Source organism: Dipodomys ordii, unplaced genomic scaffold, assembly GCF_000151885.1.
Source record: "Dipodomys ordii isolate 6190 unplaced genomic scaffold, Dord_2.0 Scaffold199, whole genome shotgun sequence".
Taxonomy (NCBI): domain Eukaryota; kingdom Metazoa; phylum Chordata; class Mammalia; order Rodentia; family Heteromyidae; genus Dipodomys; species Dipodomys ordii.
The window spans coordinates 2,281,797-2,305,363 of NW_012267415.1; the positions used below are offsets into that span (position 1 = coordinate 2,281,797).

At 34.1% G+C, this 23,567-nt stretch overlaps 1 protein-coding gene across 5 annotated transcripts in view; it reads right to left on the reverse strand.

Annotated features, from left to right (window-relative positions):
• The window catches only part of Robo2 (roundabout, axon guidance receptor, homolog 2 (Drosophila)), a 519,781-nt gene that overhangs the window by 118,810 nt on the left and 377,404 nt on the right, over positions 1-23,567 (reverse strand). For 3 of the 5 annotated variants that reach the window (XM_013034887.1, XM_013034886.1, XM_013034885.1), the window contains exons 6-7: positions 9,341-9,468; positions 4,763-4,774 (exon numbers count right to left, since the gene is read on the reverse strand). In XM_013034887.1, coding sequence (XP_012890341.1) covers positions 4,763-4,774; positions 9,341-9,468 — 140 coding nt within the window. The remainder of the gene's footprint in view (positions 1-4,762; positions 4,775-9,340; positions 9,469-23,567) is intronic. The other 2 variants (XM_013034888.1, XM_013034889.1) reach the window with 1 other exon arrangement.

Here is a 23,567-nt window from a genome sequence, read left to right on the forward strand (position 1 = left end):
TGTATATAATCACAGGAATGAAAATAATAAATTTATCTCATAAGATGTGAACATTTTAAAATAATTGTGCATTATCTAAATAAAATTAGGTATTATAGAGGCTCCTTGTTAAAAACAAAAACCAATGACCAAAAATGGGCAAGTAGAAATATCACAGGCAGAAAACATAGTTAAAATGAACAAAAGAGATGAAATCTATAAATATATAGGAATAATGAGCAAATAAAGATATTTTGATGTCAAGAAATATGACTGACTTCATTACAAGCAAGTGACAAACATGGAGTGTAGTAAGAGGAAATCTAAGTACTTGAGTACTTGAAATATTTGAAGAAATTAATATATATCCAAAGACAAACTCAAAGGAAATGTTCTTGAAATAAATCAACTCACAAATCTATTGGTTCACTGAAACTTGTATCAAGAATATTAGATGATCAGCAACACAGTGCAATTCAGCAAAGGTATTTCAAAGTGTGGACTACATGAGTATTCATATAGGTGAAAGGAATTTCAGTCAAGAGGGAAAGGATCTGGAAACTTCATACTTTATTCACTACAGAATCCTTCAATAACCAGACAAGAGAATCTTTTCACCAAGTTCATTTTTACAATGTTGTAAACAAATAATAATTCAGAAACATCATACCTAGCCTCCCTTAGAAACATACTGAGCTTACATAATGAAGCAACAGGTGAAAGAAGTCTATATGAGAAATAAGCCATACTTGCCTTAAATGTTAAAATTTACCATTAAATTGAGATATTATACTATGGAAACTCTGTTGGAATGTACAAAATATACTGGATATTTATCATGTAATCAGAAGATATGAAGCAATAAAATGCCAATTTTTAGTAATAATTGGTACTCTTCATAGAGTACCCAATCAGTACCAGGTGCAGAAAATACCAAGTGTATGCAGGAGGGAGGTGAACACTCAAGTCGTGAAGTAACATTTTGTCCAAAGGAGGGATGAAATCTCTATGTCTCATCCTCAAATGCACTCAAAATATCTTTTGTTGATAACATGATAAGAAAAGCATGTTTCCTGAAGTAAAAAATAACTGAACCATTTCCAGCATTAAATTAAATTATTCACAGCACATTAGAATTTCCAAATGGCAAGCTGCATGAGGAAAGGAATGTGTTGAAAATATCCATCACTTTCTTTATTCTTTAAATAATGTCTTAGAATTTACCCCTAGAAGTTTTGCTACTTACTGCCTTCCTAGAATGAAGTATTTTGTATTTGGCTATAATAAACTCCAGCTCAACTCATAAAATAGAACTTTCTAAGATGCTGATATGTTTATGAAATGCTAAAGCACTGGGGAAATTTTACATGCATTACAGATGTCTGTTTGCAGAATGGCCACTTTTTTAAAACAATAATTTTAAGAAAGGCAAGTTTTGCTAATAACATATATTTCTCTATAATTATAAATTCTTTGGTGGTTAAATATCAATTCTTATCAAAAGAAAACATACTATTTTGGTGCTAGTACTGGGGCTTGTAATTAGGGCCTACTACTGTCCTTTAGCTCATTTGCTCAAGGCTGGTGGTATTTTACTCTTTGAGCTGCAACTCCACTTCTTGTCTTTTATGGTTAATTGGATGTAAGATCTCACAGACTTTCCGTTCTAGGTTGGCTTTGACTATGACCTAACTGTAGCTTCCTGAGTAGGTAGGATTACAGAATTAGCCACCAGGCTCTATCAAGAAAACATATTTTTGTGTACTGAATTGGGAAATACTTAAAAGTTTCCATAAAATTGTGTGCTGACAGATTGTTTTTGATATTTTAAACAAGTTTCACTGATACACTGAACTTTCATTTTTCATACCTGAGGCTATCAGCAGCTAGCATATGGCACGCATAAGAGACAAAACCAAGCAGGGCTCATCTTCACAAGCAAGGCAGCTGGGAAATTTGACAGTTCTTTTTCAAATTACTCATCATGTTTTTAGTTGCTGCTAGGAAAAAATGTGTTGCCCATCTCCAAAATAGATGTTCTTTTTTTATTTTTAAGCATGGGAAGGGCTTCCAATAAAAAAGTAAGACAGATGGGTATAGGAAGCAAAAGATTTTTCTTATTTAGGCCCTTTTCTTAGTGTCACTCTCATTGGAAGAGTTTTTCAAATAAACAAACAAATATATCTCTGTGCCCTAGCATACTCCTTTGCTTCTCATACAAAGGATTCTTCTGGGACAGTGGAAAGTCAAAGCCACAGGAAGACTGGTGTGTTGCTAATTACCAAGTGGGCATTGATGGGGCTGGGAGAAGCTGATCTAAAGCGATTCTTTCTTGAATTGTGAATCTTTAAGTATAGAATCTGCATTGATTCCTACTTTTACTTTAAAAGCTTAGACATAAATACAACCCTCCAAATTTCCTATAGACTTTATATAATTGATGGTTTATATTGGAATGAAAAGCTAGCTTTTCTCTCCTCTCTAGGAGTCTATTCTGCAGAATGTTCTTTGTGTTATCTCAAAGGGCATCGGTGTTCAAAAACTTATATTCAACTCCATTAACACATCTGAATAAATATTCCGCGGAATATTTAATTTATTATTATATTTAAGTTTGCCATTTGACCCTACAACAAAGGTTCCAATGACCATATCTGCTGGCTTTAAATTTACTTAAGGAGTTGATGCAATGAAAAATGAGCCTAATTTCTTCATCATTCTTCTGTTCTCTGGAAAACCAATAAAATTTTATCTAACATTCAGTTTTCAGAATTAATAGTAGTTGTCACACTTAAAGTGTAGATCTTTAGATTCCTGAACATTGTCAGAAGTCATTCAAGAAAGATCTATGAAATGACAGACTTTCTAAGAATAAGGTATAATGTGTCAAGAAGCTGTGCTTAATTTCCACCCCAATGGGAATTTAAAAAACCATTTCAAGCAAGAATAAAAACTTGAAATAACTTCTTGAAATGCCTTATCCGTGACATCTCAATTTGCTGCATCTCACATTGTTTGACTCAGTGTACTTTGTTCTTCGTAAAAGGTTCTAAATATATAGAATGTTAATGAACATTGCTTTATGTTCTGCGAACATGTGAAATAGTGTTAGTCAAGTGGTCATCGTGTGTGAGAGTAGAGTTTTTACAAATAAATGTGATTTTTAGCCAGATGCCTCAGGATCACTTCTGTAATCCTACTTACTCAGGAGGTTAATCCTGGAGGATATCAGTTCAAAGCTAGCTAGGCAGATATGCCTATAAGATTCCACTTCCAATTAATCAAAAAAAAAAGTCCAGGTTGATGTATAATTCCAGTGGTTAAGGACAGCAATAAGCAAAGCCAAAAGAGATAGTAGGGACTTGAATTCAAGTCCCAGTATCAACATGAAAAAAAAGTCCTCAAAATTTAAATAATACCAATTGTGATATAAAATGTTTCATTTAATAATTGTGTCTCAATAAAAAATAGTGTATGTTTTAGTTAATTTTATACAATATATGCATTTAAAACTATTAAAATGCAAAATGGTATGGCTGAAAAATTAGAAATAACTCAGGCAGTCTTGGGATGTATGACACCTCATAGTTTGTTCCATCTTAACTGAATGTATCCCTGCAACAGCTTTAATAAGTCACTATATTTCTCTCCATTTTACAGAATGTAACTGAAAATTAAAATACTGATATTTTAATCAGGGGCGGCTGGAAATAAAATACAAATGAAATGGTAGACTGATCAGAAATTGCATATCAGAAATTAAGAAATGGAAGCCAAAATTTTATTTCTATATTTACTGTCCAGGGAAGAACATAACTCACAAGAACAAAGACTGTGAATATCACAACTAAATGGGGAAATGTTATATGGGATCAATTCATATCAGATGTCAAAAATGTTAAGCTTTTATATTAAGAAAGGTTTTGCAGCTAAATGGGTGAGTTATAAATCCTAAAAACTAATAATTTTTTACATGATTTGTTAATATTTTAAAGGAGAACCACCCTGAATTCTTTTAGCCATCTATGCATCCATCTAGTCATTTACTTATTAGTAGGTTAAATTAAACAGAATATAGGAAGAAATTTGAAAACATTTTATCATACAAGTACATATATATATGTATATAAGCAATTACCAATAAATTTCTATAAATGCAAGCTATGACTCCAGTTTTGTGAATTCAAATGAAAATATGACATTATAATCATAAACATTAACTTTTCCTGCCAAAGAACACAGCTTCCTCCTTCTTTTTTCACTACGGGTAAGAACCTACTTACAGTAGCATAAGGCAATCTACTAAATTTTGTTTAAATAAGTATGCAGATAGCAAGTATTCCGAAGATTAAAAAATACTCCTAAAGGGTTGGGAGTTTGAGAAAATACAATAAATGAACTAAGTAAATCAATAGCACCTCAAAATGTTAGTTCATAATGTTTAATCTTCACAAATATTACCAGTAACTTATTTTTAACATGTATAGGAAAAAGGCAAGTATTATATTTTTCTCCTTAAGAGAATGTAGTCAGTTTATAACATTAATCATTCATATATTCTTTACATGAACATTGGTACCTACTGATTGTTATGTAACATAAGTCATTACAAAAATGGTTTAACAAAATGAAAAAGTCAGAAGCTACCTCTACAGCAGACAGTCCCTCAAGTAATATGTTAACATGGGTGAATAAGTATATTTCATCTGCCAGATGCTGCTATGCATGAATTATGAAGCATTGTACAAAGTCATGCTGAATGGATAGAAGGATGGCTACTTACCAACAGGGCGAGCTGTAGACATTACAATGGTGTGGTGACAACATAAAAAAGAAATTAAAAAAAAGAAGAAAAGAAAATTATCAGAATGCATGATGTGTAATGCTACATATAAATATGGACAATAGAGTGATCTCTAGTCTCATAAATCATGTATGACCAGGATGTCTAAATTTGATTAAACCGAAAGCTATAAATATATTTCTGAGAAAATAAATATTTTAACTTTTAGTGCTATTAGCATGTTAAGAGATATTTTGAGTAAACTCTTACCATCACCTCTTATGGTAGTTATTATTACAAAGACCTTGAGTTGAACAGGCTTGTGCTACCTCAGAGTTTAAAACCTGCTGAAGGTAACTATTCAAGTCACAGACTAGCGAATGTCATGTCAATAAAAGAAGGCCTCACTGTCTGATTTAAATAGCAATTGGATTTTAAGCATGGTTAGTCAGAACTATTACAAGGACTACAGGAAAGTGCCTGATTCTGCTTTTCAGTCAGTAATAAGTTAAGATCACATCACTTTTCAACCATGGATACGATGGATGAAAATATAACAAATAGGCTGGAACATCCTTCAAGATTTCAACTCAGTATCTCCCTAACTACTGCTAAACTTTATACTTCTTTTGGCAGAGGCCATGAAACAATGACTGACAGGTTGATTCTTGTCCACACTGAGATGAGCTTTCAAATGTCTGCTCCAACAAATTACTTTTTTAAAAATTATACCATAACTTTTAGCCACTAAATGCCTAGTACTAGGCTGTCCTGTTAATGCACAGAAATAGTAGCAGATACACATGGCTTAAAATAGTTTCTTTAAAGCATATTTCTTAATGAGTTTAGATAATAAACCACATCACATAGAAGCAATAGAAAATATTGTAAGGGCATGCATTTTATCCAAATAAAAAATCAGATTTATTAGTATTTGAACTTTTATGAAATCTGACCTTAAAAATATAAACTTTTTCAACAAACAGGATTATTATCATATCCTAATAGAATAGCCTAATAATGTATCTCCATAGAAGAAGGTATGAATGTATTTTTTATTAAAGCTTTTTGAGGATGATGATGTAGATGGAGCATTGAAGACATGTTTATATGTGATCATTCAACATACACATTGTAAGCCAAGCATTGTGTAATCTCTGAAAATAACAGTAGAATTGTCTCTCTATAAGAGTCATAGTCCTTTCCAATAGTATTAGACACAATTAAAATAGTCCTGTTTCAAATGTTGCTTGTTTAACAAGTTTCTCCCAAGTGGAGCTGGGTTGTAGCTCAGTGGTGGAGTGACCAGCTCACAAATGTAAGCCCCTGAGATCAAGGCCCAACTACCATAACAACAACAACAACAACAAAAACAACAACAAAAGAACCTTCTCAAATGAGACTAATCTGAGCATCACGATAGATTTTAGTAGAAACTTCACATAAAACTTCCTGTCCTTGTTATATAGTAAAACATTATTCTGAGAAAGCCAGCAGGTGGATGTTTTCAAAATCAGCAAATTAAACTGTGTGTCCCTGCATTAAATGAATGAAAACTGACATGGCCTTTTGGGTCTACTAATCTTGCTTCCAATAAAACAAACTAAATGAGTCTTATACAATACATTTATGTGCATAAGAAAATGAGCACAGAAAAAAGTCATATTTTTCCCTATTAATCTCAGTATGAGAAGTCCCAGCTGCTTTTCTTAATGGTTTAAAAAATATTTAAATAATACTGTTCCCTACATCACATTGTCTTATAGAAACTTAAAAAAAAACAACAAACCTTGATTAGTAGGTTACAATAAGAATCAAAATCATCAACCTATACACTGTAGGGAACAAGAATTGGAATCCAGCAATAAAGTATGGGTAAAACCATTTAAGGTTTTCTTATTTTTTGTTTTTATTTTGTTTTTTGGGTCCGGTTGTTGGGCCTGAACTCTGGGCCTGGGTGCTGTCCCTCAGCTCTTCAGCTCAAGGCTAGAGCTCTACCACTTGAGCCACAGCGCCACATCCGGCTTTTTTCTGCTTATGTGGTGCTGAGGAATCGAACCCAGGGCCTCATGCATGCGAGGCAAGCACTCTACCACTGAGCCAACTTCCCAGCCCAGGTTTTCTTATTTTTTGAAAATTATTCTATACTAAAAGTAAACAATGTTTTGGATTCGTTTTGTAAGTTAGATTCAAACATCCATGCTTGGGGAGCATACTTTGTTCAATGAAATGTTAAACATGAAACTTTCAACAAATGATGAAAACAATTAGCTGGGAAAGATCTTAAAGCAAACAGACTACTTCAAACCTCATTCATCCAAGCATTCAAGTATAAAAAGAACCCTGCTGCTTTTACAAGCAAACAACTCCTCACATTTTCTCACCATGTGTTTAGTCAGCAAATATTTTTATCTTTTAAAATGGGACATTTCTTGGTTGTTTGTTTTTCCATTCACTTCAGAAACACAGACAAATACAAACTGTGGAGTCGATTTGGTAAAAGGACTCATTTTTTGCAAATGACTACCTACTTAAAAGCAAGCATTTATAAAAACACAAAGCATGTAGGTTAGAGTAAAAAGACTTCATCTTGTCATAGGAGTTACTAGATTTTTTAATCAGATAATTTATATGTATTTAGTTCATATATTATCAGGGCTCTTTTGACTTAATAGGTTTTTAAGCAAGTAGTTTGTCAATTTTGCCTGAATTGTGTGTGCGTGTGTGCGTGTGTGCGTGTGTGTGTGTGTTTACTGGTACTGGGATTTGAACTGGGGACCTCATGCTCCTGTTTGGCTTTTTCACTCATGGCTGGCACTCCACTATTTGAGCCAAATCTCTACTTCCAGCTATTCCCTGGTTAATTCAGCGTAAGTATCTCAAGGACTTTTCTGCTTAACTTGGATCCTCAGCTCTTAGACTCCTGAGTAGGTAGGATTATACTCATGTACCACTGGCATCCTGCTTAAATTTGTTTTGGCCTATCTTACTATTAAAACAAACTGAAACACACATGCACACATGCACACAAATGGGTGCATACACCGGTGGGAGAGGAATGGAACACACCCAGAAGTTAGAAAGTTCCAATATTTTTGTGGTACAGAGAAAGCCTTTCTTCTATCATCATATGGAGGCAAATGAAACCTAAACTTTAGATCTGGTGAAAATCATTCTCAGTGAAGAAAACACTCAAGAACTTCTTGTATAAGGGTAAAAGTTCTGATTAGGAAGAGATGTAACTCAGAGGTGATGAACACTTGTACCTAACCTTCTGATCCTGAAGGATGAGAGGAGGAGACAGAGTCTTGGTGAAAGAAAGACGAAGGACTGAACATATGAGCAGCATGTCTCTGTTTAAAGTCAGGTGAGTGTAAACAATACCATGGCAACATCTGCTTTAAAGACTAAGTGCTTGCTCACTGTGTACATGATGCTGTTTGGAACTGCGGACCATATAACTCAGTTCCTCAACATGTTGCAGTAGGAAGTTAATTCATTCTATTGCAAGGTGCTAGGGCTTAGTAATGCTTTCTTTCACATGTAAGCAATTTCAGTGAGTTTACAAAATGAACATTATTCCATGATGAAGTACATTACACCTAGAAAGTGAAAGTTATTACAAGAGTACCACTGTTAATTCAATTATTTAGGATCAGTGAACTTCATATATCACTCTGTAAATCAGATGATCAGGATTCTAAAGCTCCTGTGTTTTACACCTATGAAAGCATGTTTAAGGTTTTAGGGATTTTTTTTCCTTAAAACCGCATTGCTTTTATGAATGCTTAAATAAAAATGACATTTGAAAGGTAACAAACAAAGAACAGAGAACACTAGATCATCTTTGAAATGGATGACATTTAAAAATCAGTAAATAGTTGAACATAGTAAATATGTCAAACATTAAGGTATACAATTTCTGTTATTAAAATTTACTCTTAGCTATCATGGAGGCTCATGCTTATAATCCTAGCTACACAGGAGGGAACAATCAGAGGATCATGATTTGAAGACAGGCCAGACCAAAAGTTTCAAGAGCCCATCTTAATCAAGAACTGCACATAGTGGTATGTGTGGGAATATAAACAGTAGGACACTGGTTCAGGCCAGCTGGGTAATAAACATGAGATCTTATGCCCAAAATAACTAAAGCAAAAAGGAGTCAGAGCATGGGTCAAGTAGAGTATATGCCTAGCAAGCATAAACTTGTGAGTTCAACTTAACCATATAAGCTATTGTTTACTAAGCAAGACACAATCTTTTGAAAGGGTCACTATCTGGAAGTTTGGAAATCATTTTAGTATAGTAAGTAATATGGAGAACATAAAAATCAAGGTATTTAATATAATAACAAAATGATACAATCTATTTCTGACCTTCCTTCCTTCTTTCCTAGAAATGCAACAGAGGCTGACCTCGAATTCATGATCATTCTCCTCCAGCCTCCTGAGTCCTGGGATTACAGGTGTACACAAACATATCTGGCTCCTATTATTGTCATTGTAATCCCACTTACCAAATTAAAATGGATTAGTGTCCTGGTTTAATTGTATTTGGACATGTTAAATCTCTTACCTCGGACTGTGAGGGTAGCAGAGGCTTCCACTTTTCCTACCCGATTCTCAGCAATGCACATATAGGTTCCTTCATCTGTACTCAGGGCCTTCTTAATTCTCAGAGTGTAGTCATCTTTGATGTCATACCTGTGTACAAATGAGCTGCCTTTAGAAAACAGCATTGGTCCTACAGGTAACAATTCATTTATAGATAGGTATTTATCTTCATTTTTCTTTTATCATATAAATTTCCCACAGCATAATATCATAGAACTTTTAGTCACAAAATTACAATGGCAGTTATTGCTATTAAGATTAATTTCATACCTGATCTGTAGCTGCTTATACCATTTATATGTGAATACAATATATATATATACAATATATATATATATTTCTGAGACATAAATATAAGAAAAATAAGACGCATTACAGTTTTTTAGGCTGAATTATCCTTCATTTGTTTATATCTCACTAGTTTAATGATGCTTTGTTTTGTTCTTGTTTCTATGGCACTAGGAATTAACCATGGCCTCACACACTATAGAGAAGCAGTCTACTTCTTGAGTCATACCACAAACACAGATGGTTTGCATTTTAGGCATCTTGACACAAAAAAGAAAATATATTAAGAGAAAACTTTTGTCTTGATTGCAGGCATATTGACTAAATGTGTATAAATTAAAAGAATGAAAGAAGCTCAAGTATTTTCAATTAATTGCTGAAAGATCAAGATTTGAAATGAGTTTTTAGAAATGCACATTTTCAGCTCCTTCATGAGCATTATTGATTGTTTTCATCTGTAGAATAAAAGAGTGTTTCAACAAAGGACTTTTATCTTAATTTTTCTTCTTTGATGAGTCTGTATTCTTCACCTTATCTATGGTGCATTCATATACACATCGGGAGTGGGGGCACAGAAAAATAGAGAAGTCCAGCAGTGAAGCATACCGGCTACACTGGACATTGATGAAATTAACTATGCATCTTGTGGGTAGGGAGGGAAGAGGAAGAGAATGGGAGAAAAATGAGGGAGCAGATGATACTATGAGAAAGGATATGTACTTACTACCTGAGGCATGTAAAGTTAACCCCACTGTATATCACATCTAAAACAAAAATAAATTAAAATGAAATTCTGAAATAGTAAAATGAAATTTAATACATCCTTGAGTAAGAACATACTCTTGTTAGAGACTATGAAGTTCTATTTGCATAAACATAGCTGTGGAGTTACTAGTTTTGCTTCCTCTTAAATGATCTTTCTTCTTGATTTTAATGATGATGATGATGATGATGATGATGGTGATCATCATCATCATCATCATCTGTTTTTCATTTCAACCTCACATATTTGAAATAGCTATCGGTGGATCCCTTCTCTTTCTCATACATTGCACTGTTCCATGTTTCAATGTGCTATTTTAATTGATTCGGTCTGCTGGAGACTAGCTGAGGCGTTCTGTTGGTTTTAGGAAAAATTTTTAGAATTGCACTTAAACATAATTCCATGTACCCTACTTCTAGATTTAGCTGAAAGAATAACACAGCTTAACAGCTTTACTATAAGAACTAAAAATAGATCTACCTTTCACATCCTGTCATAACAAAAAGCAATGTTGCTGGGGATCAGGCTTGTAATCCTAGCTACTCAGGAGTCAGACATCTGAGGATGGTGGTTCAAAGTCAGCCTGGGTAGTAATGTCTGTGAGATTCTTATCTCAAAGTATCCATCAAAACTCCAGAAACATAGCTGTGACAGAGCACCTGACCTTGAGTGAAAAAACTAAAAAAGTTAACAAAATGACAGGTAATGAAAACTATGACTATGTCCTTGTAACTCATTGATATATGCATGATTGCCTGCTCAACTTGTTGGCTCTTCATTTTAATAAGGCAGAGATCTTGTCTACTCCCTCAGTTCTAATATCCATACTCTAAAACACAGAGCTTTTAAGACCTAGTTGCAGTGAATGGCCAATTTTTAATCTCAGCCTCTTTTTATGGTTATAATGGTGAACAAGATACTTAAAGTCTCTTGGTCTCCATTTCATTATTAACAAAATGGTGCTAGGAACATCTCTCTCAACAGACATATGGGGTTTGAATAAATTGTTAGGTACATTGTACTTAAGACTGGAACAAAGAGAGTATATATCTCATTTTGCCTATTTATTGCATTTACTAGTAACTCAAATAATATTAGTTGAACATGTACTGTCTTCCTTGTTTCCTGTTTCTATGAAGGCCAATTTAATGTAGTGGTTTTAAGGTTTCTGATTGTCTTTCTTTTTTAAAATTTATTTATTTTTTATTAATAAGTTTTTTAGTGTGAAAATACCATACAGAAAGGTTACAATTACATGAGCAAGGAAATGAGTACATTCTTATCAAGCATTGTCTTATGGACTATATTTACAAGGTAGGAAAATTACTAAGATTCATAAGAGGGTAACATACAGAGAAACATTTTCTGATCGATTTTGTTAATAAAAAGTGAAAAATTGTGATTTTTGTGTGCCTTAAAAATTTTGCTGAGGGCTGGGAAGTTAGCTCAGTGGTAGAGTGCTTGCCTTTCATGCATGAGATCCTGGGTTCAATTCCTTAGCACCACATAATCAGAAAAGGCCGGAAGTGGCGCTGTGGCTCAAGTGGTAGAGCATTAGCCTTGAGCTGAAGAGCTGAGGGACAACACCCAGGCCCAGAGTTCAGCCCCCATAACTGACCAAAAAAAATTTTGCTGAGATATAATATCTATCAAAAATAAATATTCCCTACATTTAGTCTAGTTCTGCTGACATATTTTGCTAGAAGATAAAAGAAGACAATTTTCAGTTTATCTACAACTACCTAGGCTCCTGACTAGTTTTGTCAATGGTGGTTATTATTTGACCGAGTCTCTTTACTATTCTAAAAAGCCAAGACAAAAACTAGCTCATATACAAATTTGCTCAAGGTTAGTATTCTACCCCTTGAACCACAGCTCCATTTCTGTTGTTTTGGTGTTATTACAAGGGGGAAAGTCCTATGGATTTTCCTGTCGAGGCTGGCTTCAAACTGGCATGTTCAGATTTCAGCCTCTCAGGAGACGCCAGGCATGAGTCACCAATGCACAGTTTGTGCATCAATCTCAATACAATTGTACATCATAAAATGGCAAACACCTACTGTTTCTTGCAACATCATTGAACCAATGTGCCAGTCTCCCATTTGAACCTTGATTGTAACCCTAACAAATGTAGGAGACTTGAGTGCATTGGGGAATTTATATGAGAGTTTATACAAGCCTTAGGGCTAGGGAAATGATAGAATAATAACTCAATCATATTGACTCTTACCATTAAAACCTCAAGGAGTATGGAAATTGCTTTAAAGATTTATATTTAGCTAACTTCATAACACAGAAAATAAGCATTTGGCTCATTAGAAATTTCACATTTTGTCAAAGGCAAACCATGACCTATCTCCTTCTCAGGACCACACAAGGACACAGTTATAAGAGAAACAAGTTTTCAGGAGTATCCACCACTGTGTTACATTTTCCCTCAGATAATAAATGATTTTCTCAAATTATGTGTCAAACAAGCAGTTATGTTGCATATATTGCTCTAAGCCTCCCAAAACATGCCCTTAACGTCTACGTTTTGCTCGGGATAAACTGGTATAAGCCTAATAATTATGTTAATTAGCTTTTATACCATTCCACTGGATAACTAGAGAGATAACTGATTTTTCCCCTGACAGATAATACTGACAGAGTGATATGTGAAAAGTGATGACTTATGATTCCTTACGCTTAAAGGAATCTAAGCAACAACATGGCTTAGTAGGTGGTTCTATAATACAGAACTTGGTGGAAAATGTTTATTTTGCCTCAAAATTTTGAAGATGTTCCCACTATTGTCTGATGAAAGGGCAATAAACCTCTTAATACATTTCCTTTTCTAATAGAGATTGACACAACTTTCCATTTCACGTATGTTTTTGTTGCTCTGCATATATATGCATTGAGTAACTATATTATTTATATATGGGTGACTAATTCAGGACTTTGAAAATATTACAAATGAACTTCATCTATATATTTGTCAATGTTACTCTAAAATCAGCTCTGATTCTAGGAGGTTCTTAAGTGATTTTTTTTACTAATAATACATTGTTAAGAGTGGTTCCTTTATTATTAAATATATGTAAATATTGCTCTCCATTGCTGCTAGCTTTCTTTAATTAATCCAGAATGAATTTAAGCAACTAGAGCAAATTTTGGTAGAAAACAGCTGCCGTGTGACATGGTAAAAAGTTAAGTATGAACAACATGTAGGGAGTATTGCTGACTTTAATTAAAAACAAGTGGAGAAAAAACAAGAAGGAAAAACCATTTGTGATAAGGCCATTCTAAAAGAAGTCGGGTGGTTTGCATCATGCAATCTGCCAATCTTGCATGCTATATAGATGTAGTCATTGCTGCCAGGTTTGATTAATGACAGTTGAACAATCCTGTGCTGCTAGTTCCTACGATGGCGGTACCTTATTTCTTCGGATATGAAACATTGCTGAAAAATGCAACTCAATCAGATTTGGCCCCTGGACAACTGGTACTATCACCAATGTACCGTGAATTGAGATTGATTGGTAACCAGCTGTGACAAAGTGGGCAAAGAAGATCTGTGTTCTGTGGGTGTTTATTTTGTGTAAGAAGAAAAAGAAAACGGAAAACAGAATTGAATTGTGTCAAAACCATTACCATCTGTTCAATTAAGTAATAAACAAAACAAAGTAAATTTTACTTTAATATTTAAAACAACAGTTTGCATGCAAGGTTCTGTTTGTGTGTGTTCTTAGATTTGTTGAATAATTCTAAAAGTGTCCAAAAAGAGAAATATTATTATTCATTAAATTCTGAAATAATTTCCAACTTACTTTAAATAAAATAGCTTATTTTATTTCTTCCTTATACTTAATGGATGGAGTTTCACAAACTGGAATTTGAACATGCTTTCTCAGAGTCCGTAGACCTCATCAACTTGTTTGAATTATAGGAGGATACTCCAAAACTTCCAAATGGTAACTCTCATCTCAAAGGTACCTTTGTTTTGCATAGAGAGAAATGTATTTTCCAGCACTTTTAGTTATTGCAATCACTTAATACTATTATCAGATTTCTGGTTGCAATTCTAGACAAGGGTTTTACATTAGGACAAATTTCATTAAGCATTTATTTTATTAAATATTAAGATGGCCAATAGTGAAAACTATAAGATGAACCAGGAAACACTTATTATCTATGCAAGTTTATGTTTCTTTGCATTTAAGGAGACCTGTAAGATTTGTTTTCAATTATTTTCTCCATTGAACTCAAATATATGAAGATTACACTAGACTTTTTCACTTTTTCAGAAAATAAAAATCTGTAATAATTTGACTCCCACAATCTTATAATATGATGAAAATTTTATTGTGGTGCTTCATACAAAAAGCATCTCAAATGCACTATTACATCAATTTTAAAGATACAAATACTCTATTAATTTTATAGAATCTTTTATTCACATTTATGACATGTCTATCAAACTAAACATTACGGTGCCATTTTATGGACATGAAGGAAGAGCCATTTCAAATTTAGAGTATGTTTTCAGTCGCTAAAACAAAGAACCATTTTAGTGATTCTTAATTTTAGCCAAGGCACTCATCTATAATACATAAACCTTTCGGGAAGATAGTGAGATTTTTTTAAGCCTCTTTCACTCTTGACAGCCAAAAATAGGAAAAGTTGTTTAATTTTCTTAAAATAATCTCTGCACATCTTTCTTCAAATAAAATCCTTCCACAGGCACTATTGAAACTGTTATAAGTGCATACTCATGTATGCACTTCTAACAAGCAAAATCTCATGTGAGTGTGTTAATCTGTAGTATCTACCCTAAAGGCATGCTTTATTATATTTGAAGTCTAGGCACCGGAAATGAATCCACAAGCCTTTTATTTGCTTACCAAAGATCTCATCATTTTATATATTCCACAGCCCTCTGAGACTATGGTCTTCTTTTTAAGAAAATTATATTGAAATATACTTAAAATGTAGGTAAATAGATAAACAAAAGTAGGTTTTGGTTGATAGTTTTGGGTGAATTAGTCTATGTATTCATTTAGGAATCAGGACACAAGCAATAATTGTCATAAAATTCATTGGAAAGATGAACAAAAATAAAATCTTGGGAGAAGAGACATGTGAAGACATAGCAAGAGGCAAGGTTGTCCCTGAACTATGCTTGCTGTAGTATTCTGGAAACTCTCCATAAATGCAGTAGAAATTGAGATGTGACAGTATTGTTATCTTGTCTAGAACTAACCAGTATTTTTAGCAGCTTCTCTCTCTTCTACACCCATGCCAGTTCTATCCTCAGTCCTATGAACCCCTCCCCAGTTGTCTCCTCTTCCATGCTTTCACTTTCCATTATTTCAGTTGTGATTTGCCTTCACCTGATCATATTCATATTTGCTGTGAGTTTCAGAATGATCAAAACACACACACACACACACACACACACACACACACACACACACACTGCCTGTTCATGTAATTATAAAGGGTTATTTTGTTATTGTTTATTGTTGTTAATCTTGTACTGTGTCTAAATCATAAATTAAATGTACCATGGATACATTTGTATAGAAAAATTACAGTATGTGCCAGATTAGGATTCAGGCTTCTATTGAGGAGTCTAGGAATATAATATTTCACAGATAAAGAAGGATCGTGATACAAGTTCCCCTTTAGCACAGCTGCGTTTTCAAGTGAAAATAAACAGAAAAAAAAGATGTTTAAAAGTCACCGTAACAGGAGAGCAATAGTTGACAAAGTACAGATTTCAGTTTACAGGATAACTAGGCCAAAAAGAGTAGGCCTTGAACTATGGTCAAGGATCCTGGGTACTGACACTATGGGAACCAAAGCATCTCTCTAGAACTTAGGCAATTAAAGCACAGCACAGCTGGAATATTTCAGAGAGGCCAAAGCATCTTGACCATGTGAAAGCAAAACTCCCTACAAGTTTCAACCACAACAGACTGTGGTTTTCTCTTGAATCCCTTGTCTCTCTATCTTCTACTAATATGGCAGACATGACAACTCCATCAGAGTTTAATTCTCTGGGCAAATGTGTGGCCAACTGTAAAGATCTCAGCCTGTTGCCCTTGGACCCTGCCCAAGTGCTCATCTTCTCCTGTTATCTTTATTCTCCTATTTTTCAGGTCCTGCACAGAGTAAGTCATCTCTTCTAATATAACCTTTCAAAGGATTTTTGTGACCACCTGTAAAGAGTCTTCACTGTACTTTATAAACCACCAGTTAGTTCCCTGATTTGTAAAAGTGCCTTTACCTCAGACTTCAGTAGATATTACCCTTGATACTTTACATGAAATCTGGCTTTTTCCTGAGGGTTTGCCCTATCTCTCCCAGACATTTGAGATAATCTCAATGTCTGACACAGAGGAGCTATTCAATACATTTTTAAATTAAGTTCTTAGCCTGTCTCAAATAAAATAAGAAAGCATAACAAAATAATCTGATTTCACTGAAGTCATGTCATCTAGCTTTCAAATAGAATCTACAATGCCTCCCTCCTTAACATAATTAATAGGATAATTTATGGTATCTACTCATGGGGCTGTTGGAAATTTTACAGTAAAAATGCAAAAATATCACAATTAAGCAAAGCATGTTGGAACAAATAAAGTCATGGAAACAGGTTCAATTATCCTTCCACTTTGAAATAATTATCTCATTGGCTTAAGTTCTTTCAAGATAATTTGGTTTTGCATTAAGGCTAGAAATTGCAATATCAAATGTGTAAAAGGGAATAGATCTCACAGTCAGGTATTTAGTTAGCAATTAACCTTAACTTTAAGTCCTTTTACAAAAAGACTTTGGGGATTAAGTAGACAGGAATCCACAGAATTCATAGCTCGTAAAGTGTTCTAATAGCAGATCACATTCTTGGACCCTCTGAGACTAGAGTACCTGGATGGACCTGTGCCATAAGAAACTAACACACGTTTGTGTTAAATTGGATTTCTGAAATGGTAAGTGGCCTCACTAACTTTATGGGACAAACTCTTAGGAAGTATCCTTTGTCAATGTTCAAACTGAGCAATAGCTGAACTGTAGCAAGAAATGTGTTGAATTTGGTGTATGCTCGGGGAAACTGAAAAGGCTCATTTTTTAAACAATTTTGCCACAGGAAGATTTTCATAAAATGTGACTTGAAATAATTTAGGACAAGGGGCTGGGAAGGTGGCTTGGTGGTAGAGTGCTTGCCTTGCATGCATGAGGCCCTGGGTTTGATTCCTCAGAACCATATAAGCAGAAAAAGCTGGAAGTGGCACTGTGGATCAAGTGGTAGAGCACTAGCCTTGAGCTGAAGAGCTGAGGGACAGTGCCCAGGCCCAGAGTTCAGGCCCCCTGACCGGCAAAAAAATTAAAAAAAATCAGGACTTTAACATGATAAAGGAGGGAGGGATGCTTCTACAGATCATTAAATGTGCCTCATAACCTGTGGGTAGGCAGATCCACTTGAAAAAGAAGGCTTACACATCCATCTAATTAAAGTCAACCTGATTAATTAAATCAGATCCTCAACTATTTAATAAGGAAGAAGTATAAGGAGTAATTTTTTATATATTCTAGAAAGCATGCAAAATATAGACTCATCTGAAGTCATTAGGGAATAAAAGGGTTTTCATTTTTAATTAACTGATGACATGTAGATGTTGAATCCAATCATGCTATTATTTGTCCATCTCACCTGGGGTAACCTTTGGAGGAAGTAAGAAAAGATTATTACATTACAAACATGTTCCATGAAATATATTCTATTATTTTGCCCTAATTTTAAAAGCAATAGCAAAGCTTGTGTAAGAAACATTTAATTGAGCAATGCTTCGATTCAACTTCTCATGACATTAGATTTTCTTTCATTGAGCATTATTGACATTTTGGGCCTGAATATTCATTGCAGGAGAATTACTCTCTGTAGGAGTTTTGTTGTTGTTGTTGTTGTTTGTCATGAGGCCTGAACTCTGGGCCTGCGTGCTGTCCCTGGGCTCTTCAGCTCAAGGTTAGTACTCTACCACTTGAGCCACAGCACCACTTCCAGCTTTTTCTGCTTATGTGGTACTGAGGAATTGAACTCGGGGCCTCATGCATGTGAGGCAAGCACTCTACCACTGAGCCACCTTCCCAGCCCCTCTGTAGGAGTTTTGTATACAATGCAGGATGTCCAGCCAGCAGGACTCTGGCATCCATCCTCTAGATTTGAGGAACTCTTATTCAGAAATTAATCCAAGTGCTGTCAAATATACAATTGTCAATTCCCCAAATCGAGAAACCACTGTATTCAAATGCATAACTAGTGAACATCAGATATTGGAAAGAGGGTTAGGAAACTGTGATTGAAAATAAATACAGCAAAGAAATCTGATCAAATAGAAAACTAGAAAATTATAATATTGATGCACTCAGTATCATTTTCTATCACGATATGTATTAATTGAAGAACCAAAATTACAACAACATCAAAAATCAACAGCTGTTGAGTAAAATATGGAAGGAACAGTGCTCCAGATCCACAATGGAAAATGAGAATAGCATTTAACATTAAAGTGTCAGGATTTTAGGCTTGGTCACCCTGTGGACCCATGGCCTTGAATAAGATGCTCCATATATCTAAGCTTCCAGATTTTTCCTTTACTGAAGGAAAGAACCCTTTTTTTTTTTTTTGGTCAGTTGTGAGGTTTGAACTTGGCCTGGGCACTGTCCCTCAGCTCTTCAGCTCTACCACTTGAGTTACAGTGCCACTTCTGGTTTTCTGATGGTTTATTGGAGATAAGAGTTTCATGGACTTTCCTGCCTGGGCTGGCTTTGAACTGCAATCCTCTGATCTCAGCCTACTGAGTAGCTAGGATTATAGCTGTGAGCCACCCGTGCTAGCAAACTCATTCTTGAAGGCTGTTGAGAACATTAGTTATAAGCTCAGTGAACTTTGGAGCTGTTATGTTTTAAATCAAATCTCTCTCTACTACTTAAATTGGTCCTTTAGATTTTGTATTTGTAAACTAGTGATGATAAAAAATACCAGCTATATGAAGCAATTAAATAAGTTACATGGAGAGCACTTATAAACATCAGTTATTAGTATTATAATACATTTAAGAAGCATTTTTTATATTTTAGCATATTTAAAATTAAGAAAGCATCTTACCACTGAAGATGTATCATAATTAATCTGGCAATATTTTTGCAGAATAAAAAAGCACTTTTGGATCTCATAGTCAATTCTCTGTTGAATTCAGTGATATTAGTTCCCATTATCTGATTAAAACTGACTAGAATAAGGAATGAGTCTTCTGACTTTTTTGTTATTTTGGCACAATGCCTTTCACTCATTCTCCTAAATTATAATCATCAGCATTAGTTTTTATTTCTCTTTTCTCATTAGCCCAAACATACAATTAATTGCCAGTTTTTAAGTTGTTGTTCTTTGGATTGATACTAACATTAATATCTACTTTACTATTTTCACAGAAAACACCTGAATGTCATACTTTTCTAACAGCCGCCTATGAGTTGTGCCTGCCTCTAAACTTCCTCTGCTCCCTATCCAGAAATATAATAAATATATTTCTAAATATAGGGACAAATACCTTTCAATTTAATGTGCTCAGTGAACCCATATTACCTACAAATAGCTCAAACTCTTCAGTTGGAATTTAAGCTTTCATATTAGAGCCTTATCTATCTAACATTCTTGAATTGAATGGCTCCTCTTCTATCCTCCACTCAAAATAAACCATAGGGTAATAGTTTATGTTCCCTAAGCTTTTCCATCTGGCTTCAACCTCCTGAAATAGTTTAAGTCTTGATAATACCTTTTGAAATAAACTCCATTGAGTTAATCCTATGTGTCAACTAAATGAGACTTCTCCAATAACTGACTTTACAGTAATGAAGTATGGTACAATATTAAAATATTTTGAATGCACTCTAATCTCTTAGCTTTCATAGTTACAACTCCTTTACATACAAACAAATTTATTCACACATTTTTCAGGTCGTGGTAACACTGGGTCTCAATTTTTTTCTTTATCTTTTCCCTTCTGCCCTCTTTCAATTCATAAGTTGATGTGTGTAACTGAATTAGAAAACAACTTTTCCTGAAAGAACATTATATGAAATATATATATATATATAATATGATAAATGTTATACATATATTATATATAAGATACAAAGGCTAATATTCAATCCTGTCTGTAAATTTATAACTTTTTGGAATTATTTTAATCAGATTATCAAGAAAATATTTTATTAAAAAAATGCTGAAATAAGGATACAGGATGACATTGAAACAATGAAATGTACAAAACATTATGTTGAAAATGAACTTTACAATTTTGTGGGGGGGGGTTGGAGGGAGTGGTTGGAGGTGGAGAGGAAAGGGATGGTAGAGGAAAACAAAGGAGGGAGTAACAAAGTTTGATAGGAAATGGACTCATTACCTTGCTCAAGTAACTGTAACACCTCTGTACAGTATCTTTACAATAAAAAATATATATTTAAAATTTTTAAAAAGAAAAAATAGTATTTAAAAGTATTTAAAATTTTTTTAGTAAATTGAAATGGGTTCTGAGCAGTATTTTCACTATGAACATGAAAAAAAAGAATCAAATTTTCCATACTCTTGAAAGATTCATAATTCTACTAATACTAATTGATTTTTATTAGTGAGCATTTTTTTCCAATGACCTCTTATTTTCCCCTGATACACGTTGAAAGGGAGATAAGAATATATTGACTTTAAATGTTCCTTAAGGGGAAAAAATAGAACTGTTTTAAACTTTGTTTCCATAAACAAAGAAAAATATTTTGGAAAGAGAAAGGTACAAATTTATTTGTATGATCAATTTATGTGATTTAAAGCTAATCAATATAAACCAATATCATATAATAAAAATATTTAGTATACACTTTGCTACCCAAATAGGTTTTGTACTTTTGTGATAAAAGTAATACTTCTTAGCAAGCATATGCTAATTTTTCTTTTCTTAATCTTCAATCCCAAGTGAAAAATACAAACACAAAAGTTGGTAGGGCTTAATGCCTGTAGGCAATAGTCAGTGTTTGAGCTTAAGAGCTCATATTTCAGGCCCATTTCTAGAGGAGTGTCCTTGGTATACTTATGCTCATTGTGTAGCAGTTGTCACATTTGTATATATAAATCTTTATATCTTTGGCCATCTTAAAGATACTAGAATATAAATGCTGAATGCTTAGTGTAAATACTATGGAAAATTTTATTCATATTTGGTTATGGGAAATGAAAGGACAAAAACATGCCTACATAAGCATTGAAGGAGGCTGAGATCTGAGGATCAAGGTTCAAAGTCAGCCAGGACAGAAAAGTCTGTGAGGCTCTTCTCTCCAATAAACCACTAGAAAACCAGAAGTGGTGCTGTGGCTCAAGCAGTAGAGTGCTCGCCTTGAGCTGAAGAGCGCAGGGATAATGCCCAAGCCTAGAGTTCAAGCCCCATAACCGAAAAAAAAAAAAAAAAGAATTGAAGATCAAACACAGCAGTGAACTTAAAAACATGGTGAAAATAAACATGAAATATGTCAGATACATGAAAGTCATTAAAAATGGTTTTCCAAGATAATATAGATTGTATTATATATTATATATGTTATAATATATATAGTATATATTGTATTATGTGTATATGATATTATATTACACGTTTATGGGTAGCTTTAGTTTTCTGCATATGGCCCATAAATTTCAATTTTTTGAGTTTTTTCCCTCTTATTAAGAAAAGTATTATCATGCATTTCCAATGATTTTATGCTGTTTTCATGGAATTTATGAATTTAAAATACCACAGGAACCATCTGAGTCAACTTATTTCACAGAGGTGACTACTCATTGGTATTTAGACTAGTTTTGTGAAATGTGTCAAATAATAGGAAAATAATATAGCTTTTCTAAAATCTACTGTCCTCTATTATAACTAATTTTACCAGGAATTAAAAACAACCACAAAATGCAGTCAGAAATAGACTTCAAGAGAAATGCTGAGATCCTTAAAAAGTATTTAAATTACTCTAACAACACATGAATTTGATACTGCACTAATATATTTAATTTGCAAAAATTTTGTTTTGTACATTTTTTTTGGGGGGGTGTCCGGTTGTGGGTCCTGAACTCTGGGCCTGAGCACTATCCCTCAGCTCTTCAGCTCAAGGTTACTGCTCTACCACTTGAGCCACAGCGCCACTTCCAGCTTTTTTTTTTCTTTTTTCTTTTGTGGTGCTGAGGAATTGAACCCAGGGCCTCAGGCATGCAAGACAAGTGCTCTACCACTGAGCCACCTTCCCAGCCCTGTACATTTATTTTTTAAAGGAAGAACCTCAGAACAAGGAATAAAATCTTTAATGGTAAACCTTCATTTTTCACCTACAAACTAGGGTGGCTATCTCCTGATAAGCCTCAGGTATGTCTGACAATTTGAGCTAATATAAAATGCCACGGAGTCTTTCTTGACCTCAGCCTGAATCCTGTAACATGTCCTGTTTTGATGGAAGAACTATACCGACAGTGGCTCCGATATTAGACAATGACAGGTGGCACTCAGATAGATCCTTTTGCTCTAAAACCTGGCACCTGGTCTTGGCACTACTAGCATACAACATAAGAGCTGTCAGTTAATGGACATCAGAGCATCTCTGACTTCAAGGCACTTCATATTCCAAGTATGTCCCAGCTTGTTAGTTGACCACTGGCCAAAGCCCAAATTGGATACCATTTGCAGCATTGTTCTAAGCTGAAAGTCTCAACAGATGGACCAATGTGGTCACAGGACCAGGCAACTTGCATTCCCCACCCTAGGTGGCAATTAGTTATGTGTTGACAGCAACTATTAGCACCTATTTGATTAAAACACAAAAAAGTACCATTCTGGCAACCCTTTGAAAGTTTCTAATTAATTCTATTTGTAAACACAATCTCTATCTTCAGTTTCCAAGAAAGTTACTTGTATTGGTCCAAATTTTAATTTTCAAAATACCAAGATACTATATTCATAACTTATGGAATTGCTCTAAAATTATCTTTAACAGTAACAACACATAGTATTCCTATGGTATAAGTATTCATAATACAGTATTTGTAGCTGGTTATATAAAATATTAT